General features: G+C 42.8%; 1 protein-coding gene across 2 annotated transcripts in view; it reads right to left on the reverse strand.

The window, feature by feature from the left end:
* The window catches only part of adcy9 (adenylate cyclase 9), a 38,311-nt gene that overhangs the window by 12,981 nt on the left and 13,221 nt on the right, over positions 1 to 12,109 (reverse strand). For both annotated transcript variants that reach the window (XM_031289172.2, XM_031289171.2), the window contains exons 2-5: positions 2,835 to 3,034; positions 1,820 to 1,927; positions 1,099 to 1,373; positions 299 to 401 (exon numbers count right to left, since the gene is read on the reverse strand). In XM_031289172.2, coding sequence (XP_031145032.1) covers positions 299 to 401; positions 1,099 to 1,373; positions 1,820 to 1,927; positions 2,835 to 3,034 — 686 coding nt within the window. The remainder of the gene's footprint in view (positions 1 to 298; positions 402 to 1,098; positions 1,374 to 1,819; positions 1,928 to 2,834; positions 3,035 to 12,109) is intronic.

Here is a 12,109-nt window from a genome sequence, read left to right on the forward strand (position 1 = left end):
TTTTTTTGGTACTGGGCAAAATCTGTCCGTAGCGCAGAGTATCGACATTTCAAATCCGAAGTTGTCTTGTTTACTTATTCTTTGATGTTTCTGGAGTTTAATTACCATTTTGCCAGTTTAGAAAGTCCTGGAGCTTTTGATCATTTCACAGTATCTTCATCAGCAAACTGTTCACCCAATTGCAGATGTTCAAATCTCTTTATTTTCTTTGAGCACTTAAGTCCTTTGCTGTGTGCTTGTGTGTTTGTGTGTGTGTGTGTGTGTGTGTGTGTGTGTGTGTGTGTGTGTGTGTGTGTACCTCCTCCTTGTAGCTGCTGCGATAGGCCTTTTCCAGAGGTCTCTCTAGGAAATTGAGGCTGATCTTGTTGATGGGTGGCTTGAAAAAGTAGTCCTTCATCAGACTGTGAACCACAGAGAAACCAAACCATATATAAAGTCATATGTTTTTCCTTTGAAAATGAAATATTTCTGAAAAAACTAAACATTTGACAACAAAACACACCAAAATTGCCAATGTATTTACTTCTGAATTTAGTTTTCCCATCTACTCTACTTTGAGTAGATGTTAACATTTTGCAGACTGGATCCTCTCCATCAGGGATTTTTCAACCTTTTGTGTATTGTGACCTTGTTTTTAAGGCGTTTTTAACCCTGCGTTGCCCGTCTGTATGGGCAGATCTGAACACAGCAATCATTCTGGTGGAGCCTATTCTATGGCCTCTGAATGTAGAGTTATCAAGTTATCTTATGACAATAACTGTGGCAAACGTTTGTATTCTACTTTTAAGAGCATACTGAGTCCTTTCTACTGTATGTGGAGTTTGCGTGGTTGTCACTGTGTTCATGTGTGTTTCCTGACACACTCTGAAGACATGTAAAATGCTGTTTTATCCTTGTGATAGACTAGCAACTGGTGTCGATAGATACATACCTTGAAAGGATGAAAATTATGTAAAGAGGTTTATAGTCATATAATGAATGCTTACTTATTTAGAAAGTTAAAATATATAAACATGAGATTCATGAACAAATGGATTCCTTCACCATTACTCACTCTATCACACTATCAGTTCATAAGTTCTACCTTCAACCTCTTACCTGTCCTCCCTGATAACATCCACAAAGTGGACGTCGCTCTTTTCTCTGAAGTTCTTGGCACGCAGCTGGATCAGGGCGGAGTGGTCCATTCCCGTGCCTGATGCCCCTGTGCCTCCAGCCATGCCTAGACTGGTGCCGGTCCCCGTGCTAGTGCTCGTCTTCTTCTCTTTCTCCTGGAGCATGTCGCACAGGGAGCTCTGGCTGGCTCGCACCGGGTCCTCCAGCGGAGGACTCAGGAGACCATTGGCTGCTCTGGGGCTGTGACCTGGGATGAACTGGATCAGGAGGAAGAGGTGAAGAAGACAAAGAAGAAGAGTGGGACAAGATTCAGAAGAACAAAGAAAAGGTCACAAAGAGGGAGGGTCACAGAGCATGACTGTGTGAAATGCAAGGGGAGCTTGACAAATGTACTTTATGAACAGCTTGCTCTAAACTCTAAAACAGACCTTGAATTGTGAAGGAAAGGCTTGACATAATAGACATTGAAAAATTGTAGTTTTCCGACCGACACACTGCACAGAAGGTTAATGTGGCTGAGTGTCAACTACTACTAGACAAAAGCTGCCAGTGCATAACAGAGCTAATCCTTCACTTCTGAGTTTGTGCAGTCAAAGTCGTTGAAACACACTAGTCTCTTAAGTGTGTATGTGTGTGTGTGTGTGTGTGTGTGTGTGTGTGTGTGTGTGTGTGTGTGTGTGTGTGTGTGTGTGTGTGTGTGTACCTTGGCACTGCTGGTCTTGTGCTCCTCCTGGCAGCCGTTCAGCACGGCCACATCATCACCCTGCTCTGTCCCCGGAGACAAGACCACACTACGGGACACACAAGGAGGCTAGAGAGACAAAAGGACAGTGGAGAGGTTGACAAATTAAAACATACCACACAGAAGCAATTTGAGATACAACAACACTTAAACATGGGATAAACCCACTGCAGCTGTCGAGCGCCAGTGTGACGTCATGGGAGCGCCGTAACTGCCGCAACACTAGTTGCAGTCTTCTTCTGAACAGAGGTGGCGCTAATGAAGAAAGGCTACCGACTTTGCTATTTCTACAGACTAGAAGAAGAAGAAAAAGGCAAACAACGGCAGAACTGGCAGCAGCATTGACGTCAATGCTTCGATTTGATTCGATTACCTACTTTGTCGGATCAAGCCTTTCATTCACCATAAAAGAACTCCTCTTAACCTAGTAAGTTTACAAGAGAGACTTGCAGTCACTCTGAGAGTCCTGGCATTCGGTAAACCTCAAGCTCGTTCATGCTTCCCGTTTCCACTTTGTCGCGCGCCGCTGAAAAAAATAGAGTGGTGCGCGCCCTCTTGACACGCACTCAAAATCCTGGCGCGCCAGCGAGATCTACGTCATTTTGACGTCACATTGGCACGCGCCAGCTCAGCTGAGGCGACTGTAAAATGGCCTTTAGATAGGAGTGAGTTGGAGTGTGGACACTGTGGCCACTGTGATATTGTTTCCTCATAAGTAAGACTCATTTACTCTTTCGCTGTAAATTATTATTAATCCGATTTTTAGCCAAAATACCTTGGTGTGTAGTTATGCAAAAGGTGCAAACAGAAAAAGTGAACACTAATTTAAAATATATAGCTGTGTTTTCCGCCACAAAGTGTGAAATAATGCAACAGTTATCTTTTTTTTGGGAAATAGAAACCATCACAGAATTAACAGTAGAGGTATCCATCTCTTAAGTTCCACCCTCAACTTTTTGTTTTTTTTCTGACTTACCCTGATCCTGTCTGAAGGTTGGTGAGGCAGCAGGGGCTCAGCAGCCTGTGCTCCCCCCGAGATGAGGTCCGGTGTGCGGGGCTGAGGACAGGAGGACAGGCTGACCCCAACAAAATCTCCGCCTGGCAGTCCCACCTGAGAACAGCCACACTGCACATCATGCTCCAACTTCCTTCCTGAGATCAGGTAGGTTTTCAGCCCTGAGGAAAAGCACAAACAAACAAAAATACACTCTGTTTAGAACTTTATGATCATGATTTTCATAATTTTTTTTTGGTTTGACTTTAAGTGACGGGGAAAAAAGAAAAGAATTGCAGCACACAAAAAAGACGGTCATATATTCCTAAAAAGCATCATTATTGATGGTAACACTGAGAACGCAATGCTTTTAACAACACAAGAGGCTGGACCACCACAAAGTAATGAGTAATGTGTCTATACCAAACATTCACTGGGCAACAAATCCTGTAATGTGATGATTGCTCCATGTTACATCTGCATAAACTAATCCGATGCTGAAACAATAAGTCAATCTACAGGACAATTGATTGTGTGATTGTAATTTTGTTATGTTATTTAAGTAAATTATCAAGTACAGATACCTAACATGCTGGTTATAGCTTCAAAGATGCTAACATTAGCTTGTGTTTCTTTATTTTATATCATTATGAAATAGTTGGATGCTGATGTGACTAAAATACAGTCACAGTGCCACTCATAACTTCTGAGTTACAGGCATTCGTGATTTTTTTTATCTTTTGAGAAAAGATTTTTCACTTGTGAAAAATAGGGGCTAGTTGCAGACATGCCCTCATCAGCCGATCATCATCCACTCCTTGTTGATGTACATATACTGACAAGCAAGTGGTAATGCAATACTGGGTGTTTCACAAACTATGTTTGCACGTCAGGCCAAAGCTCTGGCCATGTTCACACTAGTGTAGGGCCAACAAGGAAATCTACAAACAGTGGATTAGCGTAGTGGCCCACAGCCAGCCGCTATCAGCCTGTCCAAACACACAGAAACTTGGCTAGCTGGCCTCTTTGTTCAAACAGCTAAAGGTGCTAACCATGTTAGCATGGTGATGACTGGAGGAGCAACTGTAGGCCATAAAGTAACCTGGTACTTTCTTTTTATCCTTTAAAATAGTTGATGGTGCCCCTCTCTGAAGAACATCTAACTTTGCAGTATTAGGGGCTGGTATGTACTGGTATGTGTTGAAGGGGAGTGCAAGGGGGGTGTCCGGCTGATTGTGGTGGGCTGGTCTGGGTCTCAAAAGTCCAGGGCTGATTTTTTTACCCCAGTCCAGCCCTGGATTAAGATATAATAAGAACTTGCCTTAAAAAAAGTCAAATTGATCATTATTGGCAGAACTAAAGCTACAATAATTTCTATGATATGAACCATAGGGCTTTTCCACGACCAACATTTTTACTTAAAAAGCACAGGTGTTAGTAATAACAATAAATATGTCTCTGTTCTATTCAAGTGTCCCAGTAAGCCACGGCAGTGTGACAGTGATCCAGCATTAACAATACCAGGACCCTGAAACTGACACAGCTAAATGGAATTCAGACATCATTCATTTTATTAATTACACCTGTGTATTTCCTATAGTGACATGTCAAAATGTCTTCTGTGAAAAAAAGGCCGATTAGGAGGATATTAAAGTTTACACAAAAGTAAAACCTCCCACAGAAGCAAAGGTACAAAATCTATGAAGCACAGCCCAGGCCACTGACAACACTTAATGTAAAGAGTCCTTGGTGAATACAAAACCCACTCTCAGTGATCTGCACAGCCAGCACCTTCTATCATAACATAAAAATCTTACAGTGTGCAGTTGGCTGAGATCGGCTGCTAAAGTGACAGAAGAACCTCAAATGATGTACTGTATTGAATTAAAAAAAAAATTATTCAGTAATGTTTTTGACTTTCATGTCAGTAAAAGGCCAGAAAATCCTCTAGCTGAAGACGTAGAGGCGTACAATGACTACAGACACTCATTACAGCAAAATGCTTATGAGTTAGAGACACAGACACATAGGATATACGTAAAGCAGAGTGGCAAACGGCGAAGAGATGGCGAGGGGGAGGAAGAGACCCAGAGTACTTTGAAGATCACTGAGTTTAGCATGCCTCGCATAACCCACATTCCTTGTCTACTTCCATTTCAGCTTTCTAACTTTATCAACAGGTTGCTCTAAACTCTAAAACAGACCTTGACTTGTGAAGGAAAGGATTGACATAATAGACACTGAAAATTGTAGTTTTCCGACTGACACTGCACAGCAAGTTAATGTGTGTGTGCCTGAGTGTCAGCTACTTTCTAGACAATAAAGTGCCACTGCATAACAGAGCTAATCCTTCACTACAGAGTTTGTGCAGCCAAAATCATTGAAACACACTAGTCTCTTGTGTGTGTGTGTGTGTGTGTGTGTGTGTGTATCTGCACGTGTACTTTTGTGTGTGTGTGTGTGTGTGTGTGTGTGTGTGTGTGTGTGTGTGTGTGTGTGTGTGTGTGTGTGTGCGAGTGCGTGCATGTGTGTGTGTGTGTGTGTGTGTGTGTGTGTGTGTGTATTGATCTCCTCTAGGCACTGTAAAGGCAGCACTCTGGGAAAGAAACTGACACTAGCACTCTAAAGTCTCAATGCAGCTCAATGGTTTTTATTGATTTATTCATACCAGCTGGCTTGAGCAGCGAGGGTTCAGCTGAGGACTGCTACTACAACAACTAGAATACATACAGACACACAACAAACACACACACACAAAGACAAAGACAAAGAAATACCCATACAGTATGTATGTACACCTATTCAAATATTATCTGGCAGACTTGTGGAGCCAACACAACCTAAACTATATGTAACAACATGAGCAAAGCATGGAAATTACTAACTTAGAGGTGTGGCTTCATCATCTTAAAGTTTGTGCCTGTTCCAGAGTAAGCCAGCTCCAGTGATTTTCTTATACATTTTTTATACTGTTACACTCTATACATGCATTGCTGCCACAGAAAGTGCTGTGGTAGGCACTTTATTTTTGGCATTGTTAGGAAAATATTCCATAGTAATCTTTCAGCAAATTGTAATTCAAGTGGTCTGAGAGAAAACTGGACTTCTGAACCTACTCTTGGCTTCAGAAAATCTAGCCGTCACGGGAGACTTTGGTCAATCATAGGTCATTTCAGAGAACAAGAGCGTTCCTATTGGCTGTTATGTGCATGCATTGCCTGTGCAACAAAGATGGGAGAGGGAGAGCTGCAGGAAGAGGTCTCATTCTAATTCAAATTCTGGCGTTTTTTTGCATTCTACCCACAGCAGCTCTAAATGACTAAAAAACAGTAGACCTTTAAAGCTGAATAAGAGAATAATGTTTTGATCACTTGTTCTAAGGTTGGTTCCATTCAAGTCTAATTTCTTCAAGGTCCAGTTGTTTTTTGGGTCAAGATACAAATTTCAGCCCTCTACTCCACATTTACTGAACACAAACAGAGACACCTGTAGGTGTACACACTCTGATTTAATGTGTGCTAATCAGTACAATGAGCCCAGTCCAGAATCGGCCACAGGTGTTAAATTGGTTGATATCTGGTGACTGCGAAGGCCTTAGCAAATGATACACATCATTTTCATACTAATGAGACAACTCAGTGAGCCCCATGTCAAAGCATCTACATTCACATTTGCATTTGTTATCATTAGTTAATTAGTCATTTAATTTGTCACCCAGGCATCAATAAGTGCATTAGGCAACAACTACAGTAATCTGTAGAATATTAAAAAAACAAGTGTGTCCATTGTTAATGTCTCTATTTATTGTGTTTATTTGAAGAGTTGCATACACTTCCAAGTGCACAACAACTGTACAATGTTGAGATTAATTTGGTTGTTCATGTGTGTGTGTGTGTGTGTGTGTGTGTAGGTATGTAGAGTGCACATACAACCCACACCCTCAAAGAGGACATAGCCCTTTATACACAATGAATGCACCCTTTCTTGGAAATATGCAGCATCTGCCTGTCTGAGACATATTGGATGGTGATATATCTGAATGAACACACACACACACACACACACACACACACACACACACACACACACACACACACACACACACACACACACACACACACACACACACACCTTTCCTGCGAATATGACTCATCCAAGGTAGTGCACTGCAGTGTGATCCCCTTTGCCCTTTATTGAAATTGCCAACAACATGCAAACACATACACAGCACATGCACTAGTCACTTCCACGAGTCCAAATGTAAAGGGTGTATACACGACATGTGAATGAATGAATGAATAAATGAATGAATGAATAGAAGGATGAATGGAGAGGAAGCGTAGTTGAGTCGTCACATTCCACATGTACACCCGAAGACCATACACACCATAGACACACACACATCAGAAAATGACTCTCCTATGAACACACTCCTAACTCACTACCACAGCCATGCATACAGATTCAAACACATTGCACTACTGAAGCATCTGGTAAATTAATCAAACTACAGAAAATTATCCTTAACCAATTTTGATAATTATTGACCATAAACATTTAAATCATTTCCCAAGTCATCTCTTTGTTGCTTCCAGGTTCTCAAATGCAGGGATTTGCTGCTTTCCTCTAGCCTATATCATATTATTGTAAAAAGCATATTTTTTCAGATAAAATAATCTATCTAAAGATGGGAGATGGGAGATGGGAGATTGCGATTGGGTCTGTGATGGGTCAAACACCAACCTGAATATTCTTGAGGGTTGGGACTCAAAAAGGTTGAGAACCACTGCTCTAAACAACTTGTGTGCAAACACACATTTTTAAATTAAAAAACGCACGTCCACACACACACACACACACACACACACATATGCCCCAGGTTCTGCTCAGCAGTCCCCCTGTGAGAGTGTCTGGGTGAATATTTTAGACTAAAGCAATCAGACAATCCCCACAGGGCTGTCCCAATCCGGACTCTACCCTTCCTGACAAATGACCTTTGACTTTATGGCGGCTTCCAAGCGCATGATCAAAACCTTCCCTAGTGACCCAAAGGTTGTCAGTTCCCCTCTGGTCCCACACACAGAAAGGGGAAAATGTGCGTGAAATTGAGAGACAGAGAGTTAAAGAGAGACACTTAACACACATTTATCTATACATTTCAGGAATGTCTGTCTGTCTGTCTGTCTGTCTGTTGGTGTGTGTGTTATGCGCATATCTCTTGAACCGTTAGTCCAATGGATTTCAAACTTGACATGTGTCTTGCTACGGGCACGAGTAGGTGCGGTGCCAAGTTTGACATTGTTTGAAATGCAAAAGATATCGTTAAACATATATCGGTAAAAGAAGCACACATTGGCTTTTACTGCTCTAGCCGCTGGCCACTCCCCCTCTCACACTGCACGCTGAGTGAGCACAGCGGAGGACCAGACACAGAGAGGAGGTGTTACCGCTTTTTACTCTTTTCCTGCTTCCGAAATAGCTACATGATTGCTGGATATACAAAACTTACTTTTCTTCACTTTCCTGGAGCACAAGCGGATAGCTGAAAGGAACATCGCGACTGTTGTGTGGAATAAGATTGGCGAAAAAAAGGCGCTACGCTTTTCCGTGTCTATTTTTTCGCTAAGAAGAAACTCAACAAAAAGCCATTTGCCATCACTAAATATCAAACAAAAGCCAGACACTATATAGTATTAGGTTGCTGTGAGCTGTAGCCTACATTCACCACTTCTAACCAGAGGCAGAACATAACCTAATCTTGATTATTCCTTCACAGCGCTATGCAATGCGAGAAAATCTCAGAGCTGAACCGGGCAGACACAGCACTTTTCATCAGACTCACCCCGGGTTAATTAAGTATACTGCTAACTAATAACATTACCATCGCCAAAATACCCCCGCGAATGAAATCCCCTACTTCACCGTTAACTGTCAAGCCACTAAACCTGTATGGAATTTAACACCTCTGCTGAAATGTTAAATTTGTTAACGATCATACGACACAAGACAACACCATGTCTCTCTCTCTCTCTCTCTCTCTCTCTCTCTCTCTCTCTCTCTCTGCGCGCGCACACACACACACACACACACACACACACACACACACACAGTCCGGTTCTGGTGGTTGATTAACGCAGATCTGCAACGTTCTCTGTCAGGTAAATCAGTAAGTTAGTAGTAGGGTATACAGGGGAGTTGCATATTAAGTGGTTTGGGTTCTGTAAGTCATTTTGGGGTACAATTTGGTTTTGAAGAATTCTACAAGCAGCAATACCACAGGCCAAGCAATCAGCCCGTTCCAAACAGGCACATTCTCAACGGGCACTGCACTAGTTTACTAAAGCATCAAAGCAACTTAGGTCAACTTCAAAACTGAAAAATTAATGAAGGCGGTGGCTTAACTTCCCCTTAGCGTTTTGAGCTTCATCTAACCTCTCTCATTCTTCACTTTCATCTTGCTACTTGGAACAGTCAGACAATAAACAACTCCTGCACTAAAAAAATAGACTTTAACTTGTTTTCCCTTTTCGCAGATTTGGCCTTCCCAGTGTCCAACTTCTACTCAACTATCGCTCGATCTTTTTCTCTTTTGTCTTGCCAAACCTTAGATCTCAGGCAGCCTCTCACTACCTATCTTTTTATCTAGCTAGTCTGTCTTATCTCTGTTGTCACATTCTCTCATTTTTCAGCCATCTTCCTTTCACTTAAACCTTCTCTCACCGGTCTTTCTTTTTTTTTTCTACACCCCCCCCCCCCACCCCCACCCCCTCCCTTCCCTTCCCTTCAGTTTTCTCCCTGGTCAGTGGCGGGTCTTGAGAACAGGCCTAGTGCAATAGCAGATGCTTCCATATTTGGACACGCTGATGGAACCGAGGGATGAGACTCTCGCACGATCCTCCTTCAAATACGCTCCCATTCCTCCCTCCAATCTATGCATCCCTCCTCCCTTCCCTCTTTTGGGCAATCATTTTAGTCCAGGGAGTTCCTCACTCACTCCCTCTTCTTCCTCCCTTTCGTCTTTTCTCTCCATCTCCTTTATCTCTTTTTTAAAACCATACTCTGGGGATTTAATAAATCCTCTATAAGCAGCCTAAGGGGTTCAGACTTCCTAGGTTTGGGTCAAGCACAAGACCTTTGTCACATCATCCCTTGGGTAGAGTAGGGTATCCAGAACTTGCTCTAACTGGAACCAGTTACAAAAGACTTAGAGTCTAGCCTGACAAGCCAGACCCACATCAAGATGTTGGGTCTGGGAACTCACCATTGGCCAGGCTCAATCCGAGGGGCGGGATAAACTGTTGTCTTTCAAATTCCCTCTGCACGCAATAGGATAGCTCTACAACCAACCGGAGCAACGCTAGTTGATAGATTAAACTTTTGCCGTATCCGGTCGGCAAAACTCCGAACACATCTTCCTTTTTTAAGAATGACTTCAGTGCTGTTCTTTGTTCTTTTCTCAAAGAAAAGCTTAACTCCAAGTCTTCCAGAGTCGCGGCCAAAGCCGATTCGAAAGAACGCTGTTCGCCAGCAGCAGCAGCCATCTTCGTTTTCAAGTAGCAGGGAATTCATGCGGAATCGTCGTAACTCTGCCGTCCTTATGTTAAGCCCGCCCACCGCCTTTCCAGCTCGCAAGCCAACGGAGAGTTGCTAGACCCCCTGGCTGCAAATTACGTTTGCTGCCGATAGGGTGCGTCTAGATTTCTAGGCTACTAAGAGTCTGGAACGCAATGAGAATCAATATCACTTACAGATTTCTCAAGTTTCTTTTTGTGCTCAAAAAACATGACAACAATTGGAACGAGGATTCAAAAACAGATTGATAAGCTGAATTGGAATGAGAATGGACAAAATGTCAATGATACCCAAACCATAGTCACCCCCTCTCTCTTCCTGTTGTTTTTTACTAACATTACATCTGACTAATAAAGGCAAAATGGTGTGTGTGTGTGTGTGTGTGTGTGTGTCTTCACAGAGGCTCTGAGTTTCTCTCTAGGGGAGGCTGTCGCTCACCAGCAGAGGACAGTCCTTGAGCAAGAAATGACCAACCTTGGTCCTCTGCAAAAGGGGAGGCCGATGATGACTGACACGTCACTCTGTTACATGCGTGTGCCACACTTAGCCACATATCAACTTGAAGCACGCTGGTAGGTTAACAGTGCATGGTATTAAAATACACATATGCAGCGGGGTTTATTATACTTATGAACAGGGGCGTACCACAAAATTCTGGGACCTGTAGAAAGGCATTTTCTATGGGCCCCTCCCCGCATCCACAGCTATTCATTCTAGCATCTTTTTGGGCCCTCCTCACATGAGGGCCCTGGGTACTCAGTCCCCTTTTAGCCCCCAGTCCGACGCCCCTGCTTACGAAGTCTTCTCTTCATATAACATAAAAAAGGGGAGCACAAACGCACTTGAATTGTATGCTCTCATTTGAGTCATACCATGGTGTGATTCATTCTGCTGTATGACATGGATTTGTCACACACACACACACACACACACACACACACACACACACACACAGCTAGACTGTGGGAAATCCTTGGGAAAGGGTCATGACCTGAAAACATGCTCCTTCTGCCTTCTTCTTCTTCTCCCTCCCTCCCTCCCTCCCTCTTCTGTTCTTCCCTCTGTCACACAACTCTCCCTTTCCACAGACAACCAGGGAACAGTGCTTTACATGCTGTTTATAGTTGGACTTGACTGATACAGGTTTTTGAAGGCCAGTACTTACATTTTTAGACAGACATCTCAGATGTTTTGTGGCAAATGCTACATTTAAAAACATCACTAATTTGCAGTTTTTTATCTGACATTCACAGTGGGCATAATAGTGCAATTGCAATTTTGTCTGTCAGTGCTATCTTTTTTTTCTTTCAAAAACCCAAGCACAACATTAAGAGCTTCAGGTCTTTAAATAAATTGTGTGTGTGTGTGTGTGTGTGTGTGTGTGTGTGTGTGTGTGTGTGCGCGTTCACGCGCGCATGCTCAGCTGAGAGGTTGTGACCTGCAGTCGTCGTCAGTGTTTGACAAATATTAGCAAAATAATTGATGACAAAACACATTAAGTGTTACATTGATTGCACAGGCATCAATGCACATTTTTACGTTGTGCTTTTTACAGCGGAGCCATCCATAGACGCAATGCAAACACACACTAAAACAGGCAATGCTGTCGAAGTAACAGGCCTATGTCATATGAGGAAAATGTAGGCTAAGGCTATGCCTCTGCCTCATACTTTAATTTTACAGTT

This window comes from Sander lucioperca, chromosome 4, assembly GCF_008315115.2.
Source record: "Sander lucioperca isolate FBNREF2018 chromosome 4, SLUC_FBN_1.2, whole genome shotgun sequence".
Lineage (NCBI taxonomy): Eukaryota > Metazoa > Chordata > Actinopteri > Perciformes > Percidae > Sander > Sander lucioperca.